General features: G+C 35.9%; 1 protein-coding gene across 3 annotated transcripts in view; it reads left to right on the plus strand.

Moving 5' to 3' along the window:
* Positions 1–17,641, plus strand: part of Uba6 (ubiquitin-like modifier activating enzyme 6) — a 68,475-nt gene that overhangs the window by 375 nt on the left and 50,459 nt on the right. Inside the window, exons 1-6 of one of the 3 annotated variants that reach the window (XM_005392832.2) lie at positions 1–329; positions 1,616–1,678; positions 13,187–13,281; positions 13,706–13,734; positions 16,442–16,536; positions 17,011–17,122. In XM_005392832.2, coding sequence (XP_005392889.1) covers positions 202–329; positions 1,616–1,678; positions 13,187–13,281; positions 13,706–13,734; positions 16,442–16,536; positions 17,011–17,122 — 522 coding nt within the window. In that variant the 5' untranslated portion in view covers positions 1–201. Of the gene's footprint in view, positions 330–1,615; positions 1,679–13,186; positions 13,282–13,705; positions 13,735–16,441; positions 16,537–17,010; positions 17,123–17,641 lie in introns of those variants that run through there. The other 2 variants (XM_005392833.2, XM_005392834.2) reach the window with 2 other exon arrangements.

Here is a 17,641-nt window from a genome sequence, read left to right on the forward strand (position 1 = left end):
CCGGGGCGTGGGGCCCCGCCGCGCTTCGCTCTCCGCGCTCCGGGGTCCGCCCCTGCGCCCCGGCCGTCGGGCTCTGTGCGTCCGGTGCCCTTGCGGAACTTGGGGGCGCCGACCCCGCTTTCAGTCCTGCGGTAGTTAGTGAAGCTGCGCGTGTGTCGTGCCCGTTGTCGGGATGCCCTCGACCGAATTCTCACGTGATGGATGCCTGATTTCAGCCAAGCAGATTGCCCGCAAACCTGTAGCGTTTTCACCAGGTTCAGGCTGAAAAATACTTCACTCGCCACTAACGTACTGTCTGCCTTCGCCAACACTGCCAGGGTGCTTGGGAGGTACTGTGCCAGACGAAGGAAACCGCCCCCCGTTTGAAGCACTTACCATCATCAGTCTTATTTTTAGAAATATTCTTGAAACTTTTACTGAGACAACTTTCTGAAAAGTGCCAGTCATACTGTTACTAACGGAGCTAGTTAGACTGAGACTGGAGCTCTTACTTTTTACCCAAGCGCTTTACCCGTTTAATTGTGTCCCTTGTAAAGAAGACAGCAAGTGAAAGTGAAGTAGGGGTAAAATAAATACTAAATTTTGTTTGTATTTTGTTACAGTGCCCAAACAGGGTTGTGTGTGTGTGCTCTTCACTGCTGATTTGCTTTCATAATTGCAGTCAAGAGTTTTTATAATAGTTAAGCATTCAAATAGCTCGATGCTGATACCATTTGATGGTTTAATCAGCGGGGTAAGATAATTGGTAACATTTATCATCTAATTAACAAACTCTTTGGCTTATTTATCAATGGTAGGCTTAGAAAATTAAGACTCTCGAAACCTGAATCATGCTGTCCTATTGTTATTAGAATCCTTAATTGACAGTAGAGCTTCCCAGATCTTGGTATGGATTATATTTTTGCCAAGATGATAGTGACTTCAGCTGTCACTGTGGCTGGCCTCCCAGCGCCCCAGGTAGTTCTCCTTGCCTTTGAATCACTGCTTCCATGTTTCCTACAAATACCGTTTTTCTTTGTGTACAGTGCTGTTGAAAAATTGGGTCCCACTGCTGTGAATGATACATCACTACAGTAAGGATATGTCCTCTCACCAGTTCAGTGTTGCTTACATTTTATTTTTAAAATTCTAAAATTCACCCATTTCTTGAGTTCTTCCTTCATGCCTATTATAAAGACAAAGAGAAGTAAACTCTGTTTTTATGTTTGTGATACCAGATAGGCCAAAAAATGAGTTACTGTTTATGCAGGTATATCACATCTGGAGATCAGAAGAGATCATACCTAGAAAAATAAGATTAGAATTCATTAGTGTATGGTAAACCCCATGGAACTGAGTGAGTTAATGTATAGAAAAGGTTCATTGGAATAGACAGCAATGATGAAACAACACCTGAAAGTAAAACAAACAGGTTGTATTATCTATAGTACACATAGGACAGAACAAGCGTTAGTGAATTAAATGTCAATACATTTTTAAAAATCTAAAGTGATGATAAAATACATAGTATGTAAAAATCTTTTAATAACTTTTGAATCTGAGCCCATTTATAATTGAATGTTATGATGTAGAATGTGAATACTTTTTTTTACATCTTTGGTTTTTTTCCTCCTAGTGCAAGTAAAACTTTTCCCATGATGTCAGCAGAATCTGTGGAGATTGATGATGCATTATACAGGTAAGAATGTCACAAAAACAGAGACTTAAATGGTCTTTTTGAAGATACCATTAAGCTTATACATAACTTTATTCCTACATATATATGTGTGCATGCATATGCACACATATATTTTGTTTCAAGTTAATTTAGGATTGCTGTGGTTTTTTTTGCATCCTATTTATAGTCTGAAATTTAGGATTGCTGTGGTTTTTTTTGCATCCTATTTAATCTATCTTATGTAAATGTCAGTTCCTTTAGATTAAATGATAGATTCAAGAAGGATTTTGCTATCCGCTACAAAATATACCTCTTTGATTTGGACAGCAGTAGTTACTTATGTTCTTGATAGTGTAGGAGTTTCATGAAGAATAATCCATTTCTCCCTAGCTATACAGTAGCATCTAAAGAATGTGATTATTTCAGTGTAATCTTACTAAAACATTACTTCTTGTAATTTATAGATGGCAGAGAAATGTCATGACCAAAGAGTTGTGATTTGAATGGAACTAAGTGAGATGTATTTCACTATACTTTTTCATGGAATCAGAGTATTTTTTTCAATAATTAAAGAAAAAATAAAAACATACTGATACTATTCCTAAATTTTTTTTTTTGTATCAGGAATCAAACTCAGGACGTTGCACTTGCCAGGCAGGCATTAGGCTGCTGAGCTATGTCCCTAGCCCCATTCCTAAGAATTTTTTAGAATTTTTAAAAATTCTTGCTGGTTGAGGTGGTGCATGCCTGTAATCCCAGCACTCAGGAGGCTGATACAGGAGAATCGCTGTCAGCTTGAGAACAGCCTGGATTACATAGTTCAAGGGCAGGTTAAAAATTATTATATTTTCTCTATGTGTAAACATGGAAAAATATGTACGTAAAATTTGGAAGGATAGGTTTATGTATTTCAAAATCCTCTTTATATTTTTTTATGGGGGATGTAGAGTCAGTTATGAACTCTTTATTAGGAGCTAAGATATATCACCTGGTATGTCAGTTCCAAATCCTGTTTTGTGTAATATACCTGAAAAAAGAGGTAGAACTAACATTTAATCTTGTTTATACGGGAAGTATTTCATGGATGGTTACCTGATTGTACAATATACTTCAGAAGAGATCTAGCATGGTTTTAGTTGTGTTCTTGAGATATAAATGTCAACTTCTTGAAAATCATACTGGCTAATTTTATTTACTGCTTGGTGGGAACTAGTATTAGATTCAGGATTTGGGACAGAGATTTATCTGATTCAGGTTACTTTTTGTTATCCAAGAAGGATATGACCGAAAGATACTAAGAATATAATACAGAATAGAAATCCAAACTTAATATCTTCTGAAGTACCATATTTTATGACAGCAGGAGACTATCTATAAAATTCTCCATCCTTAATCTCTTTTATCAGTTTAAGGAGATAGATTCATGAATAAATTGGATGAATGTAGAGTAGGATAAAAATGGATTCCTGAAGTTCTCTCTCCATTCTTAAAACTATAGTTTGAACCTTTTTTTCTCATTATGCAATTCCAAGTACTATAACCTACAGTGTCGTTTAGAACGTGGTCAGAATTTCTTGTTAATACTATTGCAGCTGGATATAGTTGTGCACACCTGTTTTCCTAGCAGTCTGAGAAGCTGAGGCAGCAAGATCATAAATTTGAGCCCAGCATAGGAAACTTAGCAACTTAGCTAGACCTGTCTGAAAATACAAAATATTCTTGTGGAAAAAAAAGGATGGACGCTACCCTGTTAACAAATTTTTAATTGTATAGTACAGTGTTGTTAAATCTATGTACATTATTGTATAGCAGATCTTTGGAATTTTCTTCATTTTGTATGACTAAAGCTGTGTATTCATTGCATAGCAGCTCCCGAGCCGGCCTTGACAACCTCCATTCTAACTTTCTGCTTTAAATCTGACACTTGAGAATTTTCATATAATCATGAGTATTTGTTCTTTGTTGATTGGCTTATTTCACTTAACATAATGTCTTTAGGGTTCATCCATGTTGTACCATATAATAAGATCTCCTCTTTTTTTTTTTTTTAGTGGTGCTAGGGATCAAACCCAGGAGTTTGGACACACCATACATTTTTTTGATTTCTTAATGTAGTGAATTACAGTGATTAGATTTAGAATATTATATCACCCTTGCATTGCACTTCTTGGATAAAACCACTTTGCTCATTGTCTTAGTTTATTCAGCCTGTTATAACAAAATAACCTCATAGTGGGTATTTTATACATTATAGAAATTTGTTGTTCCCAGGTTTTGGAGCTGAGAAGTCTAAGATTAAGACTGTAGCAGATTGGGATCTAGAGCAGGCTTGCTGTCTGCTGCAGGGATGATGCATTCTTCTTGCCTGTTCATGTGCTTAGGAGATGGACAGACCCTCAGGCCTGTTTTAGAAGGGCACTGATTGTATTCATGAGGGCTTTGCACTGGTCACTTCCCAGAAGGTCCTACCTCTTACTGCTCTCATATTCAAGAGTAGGTTTCATCATATAAGTTTCAGGATGACAAGTTCAGACCGTAGCTCTCATGGTGTTTATTGCACACATATACGTGCATCTGTCGATATTTTAAGAAAGTTCATGTTTATTCATATGAAGGGTATTGATGTGAAGTATTCCCTCCTTCAGTGATTTTCTCTAGTATTTGTATCAGGGTAATGATGACCTTGTAGAATGAACTGATATATTTTCTTTGAACTTCTAAAAAGATCTGTCTTTGAATTTGTCTTTATAGGAAAGTTTTAACTGAGTCATTGCCTTCAATAGATAGGAGGATATTCACATAATATATTTTATCTTGTGTGGCTTTTGATAGTATAGTATCTTTCAGAGACCCTTGTCCATTTTCTTACTGGGTGAGTTAAATTTCTTAAAGTACTTTGTAATATTCCCTGAATATTCTTTTTAATGTCTATCAAGATGTGCCTAACCTATAGCCTGTGGATTAGACACACTTGTGTTTTAATAAAAAGTATTTTGTAAAAGTTTTGTTACTTATATACATTAACTGTGTTATGTACTGCCCAAGATATTTCCTCTTTACTCAGTACATTGGTAACTTGGTTCACGAATTTAATTCTTTCCATGATTATGGTCACAAACCAAATTGGATGAGAACGTAATCAAACTTCTCCATGAAGTCAACATTGAACCCAACCACTGAATCTGATTCAGTTCTCATCTAATTCAGTTTACAACCAGAATCACAGAAAGGGTTAAGTTTGTGAACTGAGGTACCACTGAATAGCCCAGGCTAGCCAAGTCTGTCCAGTCTGTAGGCCATAGGTTGGACATACTTCCATTGGATCTGAGGTATTGGTCCCCCACTTGTTTCTGACAGTAGTAATTTTTCTTTTCTCTTTTTCTGGATCATTCTAGCTAGAGGTTTATCAGGTATTATCTTCTCTAAAGATCAGCTTTTGGTTTCATTGATTTCTTTGTTTTTCAGTATTGTATTTCCATTTTATATCTTAGTGGTTTCTATTCTTAACTTTTGGGGGGTTTCTCAAAACTTTTCTTAGTTTCTGAAGGTATATTTTGAGATCACTGATTTTTCAGACCTTTCATTACTAATATAGTCACGCACTCCTTAAGGATGGGAATACAATCTGACAAGTCATAAGGCCATTTTGTTATTTAGAAACATTATTGATTATGCTTGTACAAACCACAGTCACTGGTTTATATTTGCAGTCTCCTGTAAATGTGGTTATGTTGTATATGACTGTTACCATGTCATGCTAATAGTTCCCTCTACACCCTGCTTTATCTGCATCTACAATCAGATTGGCTCCCTGGGCTGTCCTTGGAATGGCCCCAGGCCACAAGACCCTAACCTGGGTACCCTTGTCTACATATACATTCCTTCTGGGGGATTTTATTTGACTTTGTTTTGCACCTTTGCCTTATCTATGGTATTTACAGGTTTGTGAGGAAGAGCCTTATAGAAAAGTAAGCTTAAGAGTTAGTAATGAAGTGGATGTGTGTGTATCTAGTACAGTAACATAGTAGCCTTAGAGTGAAAACATACCTAGAGATAGATATAGATAGATAGATAGATACACACACATACGTAGGTGTATGAATTTTTATATATTAGTTTATTTATATACTAAATACTTTAGTATTATTTAGTATTTATATACTAAATACTTTAGTATTATTTAGTATTTATATACTAAATAATTAGTATATGTACTGTTTTTATATATTAGTATATTTATATACTAAATAGTGTATTTATATACTAAATAAGAGTTTCTTTTACGTTAGATAGCTACCCCTTTTCCATTTTATTGGAGGTAGGAGGAGTGGTTATCCTGGTTTCCATGATCCTGGCTTCCTCTGTGTTTTGCCTGTCAGCTTTCTTTGAATGATCTCTTCATTAGGGAACATTCCTTCCTTTGTTGTAAATCTTATGCCATTTGTGCTGTCTAGTGCCCTTCTATATCTGGCACTAACCAGTGAATCTAACTGCAGAAACAAAAACCACTTTTAGTAAACTTTCCTAGTAATTTCCTAACAAAGCCTAACAAGGCCCTTATTTTGTTCTTTCCTTGCCTACAAACCCCATCTCTACAAGTTTGGTTTTTTTTTTTGTTTTGCCCAGTTTTCAAGTGTGTTAGGCAGAAGAGTAGACCTGGTCCCTCTTCCTTCACTGTGGGTCAGGCGAAGTCATGATGTGTCTTTTGTAAGCCATTCTTTCTCATGCCTTTTTTCACCTGGTCTAGAAGTTTCTTAGAATGTATCTCCTTCCTTTCTTGGTTAATCTTTGAACTCATTTTTATTCTTCACAGTTCAACTTGGATAAGCCTCATTTGTGAAGTTTTCCATTCCTTCCACTATTAAAGATAATCACTTCTTTGTTCCAGATTCTCAGTGTGTAGTACTTCTGTACCATAAGTTTATAGAATTATTTGATTATATGTCTCTCCCAAGCAGTGTAGCACAGACATTCTATTAAGTATTTTATATTTTGTCTTACTTAATATATAATCCTCATCTTACCCATATGAAATTGTTGCTGTATTGATTTCTACACAGTGAACTCCAGCTAGTACCTGGCTCAAAATTAGTATTTTAATAAACGTATACATGCGTCAGGAAGGTAAATTGCAGTGCATCTAGAAGAAAGTGATTGGTTTGAAGGGGACTCACAGTGATGTCATGCTTGAAATTATAGAATTGGATAGGTTCATCTGAGAAAGACAGCTCTGGGACCTGAGTATCATCTTCAATGTTTGGAGCGCTGTCCCATCAGAGAGAAACTAGATGACCTTGCTATGGCTCAGAGGAGGTAAAATTAGACCTAGTATGTGAAAACTAGGACAGTATTGTTTCCTTATGTTATGGTTTGTGCCTGGGTGTCCCCCCAAAGCCTCATGCGTCATGGGGCAGGCTTTTAGAGTTCGATTGATTATGGGTGTGAGAGCTACATCCGCCCTGGGGTGGATAGTTTGCATATGTAAGGGAGAGGAAGAGGCTGCTTGTGGCTATTCCTGCCTTTTGTGTTTATTGCTTTGCCGTGTTCTGCCACCATGAGCTGTAGCCCTCTGCCATGTGCCACTCTGCCTTGTAACCTGCCAAGTATGGACTAAAACCTCCACAAACGATAAGTGAAATAAACCTTTCCTTCCTTAATTTTGGGCGTCAGGTATTTTGTCCCAGCAACAAGAGAAAAGTGACCAAGACACCTTATAAATGAGAGAATTTTTAATAGCTAAGACTTTCTAAAAGTAAGTAGGGGCCCGGGGAGATAGCTCAGCGATATAAGTGCCTGCGTGGTAAGTGCAAAGTACTAAGTTCAATTCCCAGTCCCCAAAAATAAAATAAAGTAAGTAGGCAGCCTTGGTGATACCTTCTGACTAGCTGTATTCCCTGATATATGGCATGCCCACTTAATAGAGCCAGCTGTAATGTAACAATGCTGGGCCTCAAGTTACTTGAAGTGTACACTCAGCTCTTTAGATCCCATGTCTGCTACTTACTAACAGTGTGAACTTTGTAGCTTTTTAACTCTTACTTAATTGCTAAGTATACGTGGCTTACTACCTTGTACACAGTAGACGCTTAAATAGTGCCCTGGGTACTGCTGGCTGAACATTCATAAGTTAAATGGTTTAGCTGATGGTTGAAAGTCTGAAATTGTGTGAGTCTTTGGATAACCTTGGTTCATATCTAAGTTTTATTCTGTTATCGGTATTTTTAAAAAAATTATAACCACATTCATATCATGGTCATTCATTATTTGCTTCAATAATCTTAAAAATACCTTACAAGAAAGATAAGACCAAGATGAACATTTTCACATAGATCTTGTAACTGACCACAGGAGAAAAATTGGGAGTCCTTTACTTAGTAGAGTGTGAAAATGTTTTTATGTGCCAGTTCATTCCTTTCAGTAAGTTAGCAAATTGTCTTTACATGTCTGTGTTGTGCCAGGGCCGTTTTGGTCACTGAGGAAACAGAGGTGCACAGGGGAAAGGTCTTGCTTTAAGGAATCTATAATCACCTAAGAGAAACAAATAACAGAAGTACAGTTAAAATTGTTAAAATAGGGCCAGGGATGTAGCTTAATGGCATAAGTGCTTACCTGGCAAGCTTACTTGGTGCCCAAAAAAGAAAAAAAAAATTGTTAAAATACATTGAATGTAGGGTGTTAACAGTTGCACATAAAAGATGGTCCATCCTGTCTTAAGAAAGGAGAGAGGGATCAAAGGAAACATCCTAGGGGAGCAAAATGTGTAAACTGAGCCCTAAAGGACAAGTAGGAGTATTCAGACATAGACTATTGGGAGAGAGAAATACTCCACACAAAATCCAGCAGCCAAGGAGAACATAACTGGTATTAGGAGTTTTTAAAGCAAAAGGATGATTTTATCAGACTTGTACTTCAGAACATAATTTACTGTTTCTAAAGTAGGAAGTTAACAAAACTGGAAAAATAAAATAGTATTAACATGTACATAACTAAGAATTGAGAATGGCTGTCCTTTGGGTAAAGAAGAGTTATTCTTGGCTCTGGGGTTTGTTGTAGTCAGAGATTGCAGAGGAAACAATATAGGACACATAATTTATAGAATTATTTTATAATAGTCACCGAGAGAGTCATATTCAAAGAGAGTGCAGGAAATCTGTGCGCTAGAGATCTAAAGAACCCATCTGAGGGCCTGGATCCCACAGCAGTGTCCTACATGAATCCAGCTGAACACGTAGAGCCCATAACAATGCCCCCAACAAGTCCAACTGGAGGCCAAGAGCCCACGACAATGTCTCATGTGGGCCTCTTTCAAGGATCTGCGCTAGGAAGGCCCAAGGTCAGTGGTGAAAGCTAGAAAGTCTGTGCCAGCGGGATGGAGGATCTGTACCAGCAGGCTGAGGGATCTGCCCTGGACCCAGGAAGCAATGCTCACAGTAAGAACCAGAGCTCCCCCAAAAGGTACCACAGCCATCCTCAGTGACAAGTGAGGTTCCAAGCTCCTCTGATGATAACAGCTGAGTCTATATCACAAAAGCCAGCACGACAAGCTTCTCCAGGGACATTGAACAATGCACCATCTTCCCTTTTGGAGCCAGGAAGCGGTGCTCAAAGTGAGGACCAGAGCTCCCCCAAAGTGAACTGTAGCCATTCTCAGTGACAGTAGTAGCCATTCCAAGCTCCTTCAATGTTGAGAACAGCCAAGTTCATATTAGGAAAGCCAGCGTGACAAGCTCCTCCAGGAGAACCAACAGCTCTCAACAACACAAACAGTTCCCAATGGCTTTTGTTCTCGAGCTCTTTTTATTTTGTTAACAACAACCCTCAGGTGGGCCTCCCACACCCAGCCCCACACTGGTTCAGTTCAGCTGGGTATTACAAGTTGACCACCAGTTGTCAGTCCACCACCAGGTTTCCATTCCCAACCTTGTGAAATGATTTGACTTGCTTAGTCTATCTGTACTGTCTGCACAGTGCTTAAGAGTTTGGCAGCAGTAAGCCTGATTTGCCTCTGTTAAATCCATTTCTTGTAAGTTACTTCTATGTGCTTAAGGTTCTTGTTTGTAAAAATAAGAATAATAGTGCCAGGGATATAACTGAGCAGCACCATGCCTGCCTGGCAAGCACAAGATCCTAAGTTTGATTCTTGGTACCAGAAAAAAAAAACTAAGGGTAATACAAATTATCTCCCACAATGTTTGCAAGGATTAAATAAGTGAATACAAGTACAGCGTTTAAGAGAAAATAAGTTGCACAGTAAAAGGTAAGATTTAGCTATTACTGTATTAATATGCAAGGCACTATTTAGATACTGAGACCTATGGAGAACAGACAGATTTCACAAACAGAATGGGAGTTTTTTGAAATGTTGCTTGTTGATTGTTCAAGAGAATACATCAGCAGAGGAATGAATAAAGAAAGTGTGGTATTTATACACATACAGTAATACTACTGTGCTATAAAGGACAAATGTGAACTGTTTGTAAGAAAGTGGAAGCACCTTGAAAATAACAAGTTTAAGTGAAATGAAGCACTCAAGCTAAGATACTGTATGGTTTCTCTCATGAGAAATCCAAAGTATAAATGGAGAGCAAACTAAAAGATAGATAAAAGGAAACAGGGAGATAGATTGACTGTAGATGGGAAGGGACCAAGAGGTGAAGAGGACAGTGACATAAAAAAAGAACTGGAATACTACTGTGTCCTTCATGTGGAACTAATAATAACTCTTATTCTATTTGTTAGTACTGTTAATGTTCATCCTCTGTGTTTATTAATTCATGTACATGTACCAGGTACCCATAGTGAAAGTAGCCATTGTATATCACAAACATGTACTAATAGATAAATAAAAACAAAGCTACTATAAAGAAAACATAACAGGTGTAGAAGGTTTTATCAGTTTGTTAAATTAACCTAACTCACAAACGTGAAGTACACATTTTTTTCAGGAATACATACAGTTTATAAAATTGACCAAAGAATTGCTTAAACATTTTAAAAAATGAAATCATACAGGTTGTGTATCTTTTCACAGTACACTTAAGGTAGAACACAAAAAGTAAAAGATTACTCATTCAGTTAGAATTTTTTAAATATACTTTGAAATAACATGTAAGTCATTAAAAGATTAAAAAATTGAAAATAAGAAAGTACTGATACCAAATTTGGGATGCACTTCATAAAATTTTTTGTATTCTACAAAATCTGAGAATTAATTTTTATTTCAGGTAACTAGAACAAAAGAATGTAGAAGGATAATTGACTAGCATAGAAAACCTTTGAAGAGCCAAATTCATAAATACCATATGGATAGTAGCCCTGTATGCAGACCCTTGTAAAGATCTTGGCTACACAGCAATGATATGAACTACAGGAACTTTTACACGTTACCAAAAGAGGAATAATTTGGTACTGCTTGGGAAAGCAGTGTGACATGTTATAGTTGAACATGTCTGTGCTTTTTAGCCCTACATTTCCCCTACATTGCCCTACACTAGTGAAACAACTGCAAATTTGGGGTTTGTTTGTTTGTTTTATTTTTTTAATTTTAAAAATTAAAAAACTGACAAACAGTGAAGACAACATCAAAACAATACAAAAACAACAAAAATGATACATGATCTCAAGACAAAATGATAGAAATTTACAGTGGTTGCTATATTACATACTGTTCTCTTCAACGAAGTTACTCAGTCCATTAGACATAAGAATGTAAGATTGATCAATCAGACAGTAACAAGTAAAAAAATAATAAATAAAAAAAAAGTATTGGAAATGATGCAACACATCACCATACCAAATGGTAGGAATTCAACGGTGGTTCTTAATACTGCATATTTTCAGATCAGTCATTCTAATTACCAAATTCGAGCATGTGAAATTGGTCAAGAAAAAAGAAAATTTTAAGCATTGACTGCTCTTCTCAATAAACTGCAGACATTAGCAATACACCTATTCCAGCTATCCTTATATATACATACAAATTTTGTTTTTCATTTAAAAAGAACCAACATAACAAAAGCAAATGCATAAACAAAACAGCATAGAGAGCAATAAAAATGATACCGAATTTCAAAACATGGTTATAGGATATTAACAATGGTTGTTATACTACACAATGTCATCTTCACAATGGTTGCACATATAACCAGATATAGGCATGCAAGATTGGTCAATTACACTTTAGCAGTTCCTTTCAACAAACCAAAAGATAGTAGTAGTACAATTATCCTGTATATGTATGTGTATTTTTACCTCTTCTTTCTTTTTCGTCTCCCCTTCTTCATCCCAGAACAACTGCAAATTTGCACTAAGATACATTTATAAGGGTGCATATAGTCCCCATTACTGGTAACTGTCCAAAACTAGAATAGATAAATTATGGTATATTATTACAATTGAATATTTTAGTACGGTAGACTAGAGCAGAAATGAAAATTACTGAGCAGTTGTGTCCATCAAAATGAGTAAATCTCACAAATTCAGAAGACATTAAAAATGATCTCATTTATATAAAGTTGGAAAAACGGTAAAATTTAAGGATATTATGTAGGAATATACAAGTATGGGTAATAAGACTATATAAAAAACTTTAATACATTTTGTAATAGATATTCAAGATATATTTTTAATATATTTTTCTTTAAGTTCAAAAAGATCTTGGATACTAGTTGAAAAAGAGTTGGGATTTTTTCCTATTTTCTAGGGAACAAGGAAGAAAGAAATAAAGATGGCTTGTGTTTATGGAGTTTAGTCAGATGAGATGAAAAGCCCCTTTCAGGCATATATATATGAATATAAAATCTGAAATACAGAAATTATAAAAGTAATTTTTTTGGTGCAATTTTTTTGTTTTGTTTTGTTTTCTGAGACAGGCTCTCACTATGTAGTACAGGCTGGCCTTGAACTAACTTACATAATCTGCAAGCCTAACTTATGTTGCCTCAAACTCAAGACAATCCTCCTGCCTCAGTCTCCTGAGTGCTAGGATTACAGGTGTGTGCCACAGTGCCGGGCACAAGTATTTATTTTTTAAGCAAACATACATTATGTGTGTTTTAATTCCAAAACTAAATATTACCCAAGGGTTTTTGAAATTACTGTGTATACTGAATCTTTCAAGTGAGCCTCATAAGAATCCATTGTGGTCATCAAGGATGAGTATAGCATGAAGTTTCCCCTTCTAAGTGGAGATAACAGATTCCCATGTCTGCAGTGGCTACTGGGTCAGTGACTGAGCAGCAGCGAGGATGGAACTGCCCACCTCACATGCAAATCTGCTCTGTCCCAGGAGAGAAACATCCACCCAGTCCTTGTTGTTGCCTTGAAGAAATGTTGATCTTATTGCCAAATTACCTAATTTTTTAAAATTTGTCATGTATTTAGAAAGTTTTAAACACTTCAGATCATCCCAAACAAGCCTAGGCAAGATCAGTCCAATGTTTGTCTAGGCTGTTAGTTTGCAAACAAATTTAAGGGTTATATAATTTGATAAAATAACGCTTTCTGTTATTCATTGTGTTTTACATGTAGTCGACAGAGGTACGTCCTTGGAGACACAGCAATGCAGAAGATGGCTAAGGCCCATGTTTTTTTAAGTGGTATGGGTGGTCTTGGTGTGGAAATTGGTAAGCAGTATTTTTATTCATAATTTTATATGACATTAGTGACATAAGATGATTTAAAGAATTTAAGGAATTAGATAACACAAATTCAGCTTGGATTCCTTTGGTGAGGCTGTTTCATGACACTACTATGTTCTTCCACGTGGAACTAACAATTGCTATTTTTGTGATGGTATTACTATTAAGATCATTTTCCGTATAGTCATTCATCATGGTAGCACACATACGTATGTTCATAAAGACATGTTTGGAAGAATACCTTAAAATTTCAGGAGTGTTATCTCAGATATTGTACAAAATTTTATTCCTTTCATGTAGTCTATATTTTCTAGCTTATTTATAAATAACTTATATTTCTTGAGTAGTTAAAGTTATCCAGTCAGAAATAAATAGGAATTCTTAATATTTCTTTCTGTTTCCTTTATAGCAAAGAATCTTGTTCTTGCAGGGATTAAGGTAAGTAAATACATGTGCATAGTAACAAAAATGGTTCAGTCATTGTTTTGCTCATTTGTTATGCCAATATGGTTTACACTTCGGCTTACTATTTTTTGTTTAATAGCAAAAAATGTTCTAGTCTATTCTTTCTTTAAAGAATTATCATGGAAATTTCAAAAGTAGATGAAAATGGAATAGTTTAACAAAACTCCATATATCTGTCACACAGTTTCAGTTACAAACTCAAGGACACATTTGTTTCACGTTTCCTTCTCATTCCCCATTCATGCAGCTACTAAATCATTTTGATGTGAATCTCATACATGGTATCATCCTTAAGTATTTTAGTATATTTCTTTAAAAAGTAAAGACACTTTTTATAAACATAAACACAACAATGTTTTCACACCTAAAAATATAATAAGTCCTTGATATTATTGTATTGTGTTTTGCTGTAAACCATTTACCTCAAATTCTAGCAGTTGTTACCTCCGTTGCTATGGATCAGGGTTCAAGTATGTCATAGCTGGTTCTTTGGCAAGAGCATCTCAGACTTCAGTCAAGGTTTGAGTAGGAGTTGCAGGGGTCTTGAGGGTAGTTTGGCAAAAGCTTGTTCTTGGCTGTTATCAGAATTTATGAGTTGTTGGACTGAGGACCTCACTTCCTTGCTTGATGTTGACCAAAGGTTACTCCCAGTTCCTTGCTAAGTGCCTTCCTGTAGTGTAGCTCACAGTATGGCACTGATCCAGAATAAACACTGAAGGTTCTGATTTTAAAGGTTGGGTTAGATTATATTTAAAAACTTGTGATTCACATTTGGGATTATCAAATATTTGACTTCTTGATCTTACATTTTTTATTTTTTCTGACTTGCGGTAAGTCTTGGTTCCTAATGATACCAACCCAATTATTTCTCTGTCCTTTTTTAGAGTTAATCTCTATCACACAGTTTCAGAATACCATTTTCAATATTATTAAAAATATTTTATTGAAAACACAAAGTATGTTTTGCCTTTTTTTCAAATCCCACTTTGATCAGATAGACAAATTAACAGCTTTTTAAAATCACTATAAATAATTCCTTTGAGTAGTTAGGTAAACAACTCAATAAACAGTTTAGTTCATTTCATTTTGCTTTGACTATTTCAGAGTTGCTTTTTAAAAATTTCATTCAGTTTTACTCTTAGGTGAGATTGATTTTGTCCTGTCATATTTATATAAACAAGGTATTTTTGCTTCTTTCTACCCAGTTCCTACCTTCACTGTGTCACTGCCTTTCAGTGACTTACTCATTTGTTTTTAAATACAAGCAAATGCATGCATATATACATGCGTATTTGTGTATGCGTGCATATTTTTATTTCTTCCTGCCTTTCCTACTACACTTTTCTCCACCTTTTTCAGTTAACGGCATGTCCTAAAGATTACTACAGGGTGGTAAATGTATATTGCGTTGTTTTTTTAATTACGTGGATATTCATTGTATGGATGTATCACATATAAAATTTTCCCTCTTGGTGGACATTTTTATTGCTTTTAGTTTTTTAATGGGAGTACATTTAATATCCTTGTACATACATCTTTCCCAGCAAGTCTTTGGTATAGATGCCTTCAAGTGGAATTTCTGTGTCAGAGGACAAGTGCATCTGTCTCATTGGTAGAGATTGCTAAATTTCTTTGTATGGTGGTTGAGACCCTGTATGTGCCCCATTAGTATTGTATGAGATTGGCTTATTCCTCTCTTCCTCTGCAGTGGAGCATGTTTTTAAACTTTTGGACTTATGCCAGTCTAATATGTAAGGAAAGGTACTTTATTTCTGAGCAGTGTAGGAATTATTTACATATTTTCAAGTGCCATATACATTTCTTTCTTCTTTTGAGACAAGGTCTCACTCTGTAGTTCAGACAGGCCTTGAACTCACTGTGTAACCCAGGCTGAGGCTCAAACTCACTGCAATCCTCCTGTCTCAGCCTCCTGAGTGCTGGATTACAGGCATGCACCAGCATATCTGGTTTTTTATCTTTGATTTTTTGAGACAGGGTCTCAATTTTAGGCTGGCCTTGAACTCACTATGTAGTCTAGGCTGGTCTCAATCTCACAGTAATTCTCCTACCCCCGCCCCCTGAGTGCTGACATTGCAAGCATGCACCACCATGCCAGGCTTTCTTTTTCAATATATTTCTTGTAAATTAATTGCCCCTTTTTCAGTGAAATTTGAAATGACCTGAAGCTGAGCATGGCCTGTTATCCCAGCACTCAGGAAGGATGCTAAGGCAGGAGGATTGCTGCAAGTTCAAGGCCAGCCTGGGCTATATAGTGAGTTCAAGGCAGCCTGAGCTACATATCAAAACCCTGTCTCAAAAAAATAAAGATTTCAAATGGCCTGGTATAAGCTATAAATATTTTTTTCTACTTTGTTAATTGTCTTTATTATATGGAGTATTTTTAAATGCTTATATAAATTTTCTGCATATTTATGTGTTAATATTTTAACATGCTTCTTTTATAAACATAGATAATCTTACTATCTAAAAGTTTTTCATCAGCCTATTGGGGTTTTCTAGATATATATAGTTATCATTTTCCTATAGATCTATTTTTATATCTTTCCAATTTTTATGTCTCTAACAATTTTTGTTGTCTGCTTACACATAATAATAACAGAATAAGTGGTCACCCTTGTCCTGTTCTGGACTTCAACAGATATTTTCCTCTTTTTTGAAGGCACTTACAATCCATGATACAGAAAAATGCCACACATGGGATCTAGGGACCAACTTCTTCCTCTGTGAAAATGATGTTGTTAATGTGAGAAACAGGTGAAGATATTTTAATGTATTGTCATGAGACTTTTTTAAAACTCAATTGTGTAGAATATTTTATGTGTAGAACACTGCTTCAGTTGTAATTGTTGTAAGTCATCGAGATAACTTCACACTAGCATAGATATGTAAGCGTGAGTATAGACTAAAGTAATTGTATTTGTCAGGTCTTTGGTATGTTCATATTGCTGTCTAGAAGTGAATTTTTTGAGATTATTAAAGGAGGTCTTTAGTATTATTTAATCATTAAGAGAAAGCCTGGAACTGTCGGTACACTTTGAGATTGGCTTACTGTGGAATATGCCAGTACTGTACATTTTACAATTATGTAGTTATATGACAGATAAATAAGTCTTGTTTTCTTCTACAGTTTATTATTTCATTGGAATTTCATAACAAGCTATGTCATTAAAGTGTCCAACTTCAAGAGATTGTGTATACTGAAAGAAAAAATAGTAAAATTTTTTTTAGGGCTGAAGCTGTACTTCACCATATTGCAGAGCTAAATCCATATGTTCATGTCACATCATCTTCAGTTCCTTTCAATGAAACTACAGATCTCTCCTTCTTAAGTGAATACCAGGTTAGTATACTATTCTGTGTTAAATGTTACAGATTCCAACACAAATTGTTAAGTATGTATACGGCAGTGATGGCAAACCTTGTAGAGCTTTTAATGACAACAAACAGCCTGCTGCAGCACACATGCCACAGATTCACCACCACTGATACATGGTATAACTAGTTTAATCTGTTGTGTTGAGGAACAAAACAAAACATTTCAAGTTAGAAGGCTGCTGTTTAAATATGTATTAAACGCTCCATTTTAGGGAAAGCGCCTAAGAACTGCTGAGAAAGCAGTTAGTTGGCTTTATTTTCACAGCAATATGCATTTAAAAACTGTCTAGAACTCAGGTTTTAGGTACATGTATTCATTTTTCCCTCATGCTTCTGCATGTCAGTTGAGGGGTTCATCTGTTCTGTGCTACACTTAGCTCAGACTGAACTTGAGAGTCTGGGTTCTGCTTCATGTGTCCCTTCTAGGACCGGTACACTACCAAGGTAATGTTCTAATAGCAGTAGCTAAAACGCAAATGGTACC

This window comes from Chinchilla lanigera, unplaced genomic scaffold (assembly GCF_000276665.1).
Source record: "Chinchilla lanigera isolate Chin_1 unplaced genomic scaffold, ChiLan1.0 scaffold00046, whole genome shotgun sequence".
Classification (NCBI taxonomy): Eukaryota; Metazoa; Chordata; class Mammalia; order Rodentia; family Chinchillidae; genus Chinchilla; species Chinchilla lanigera.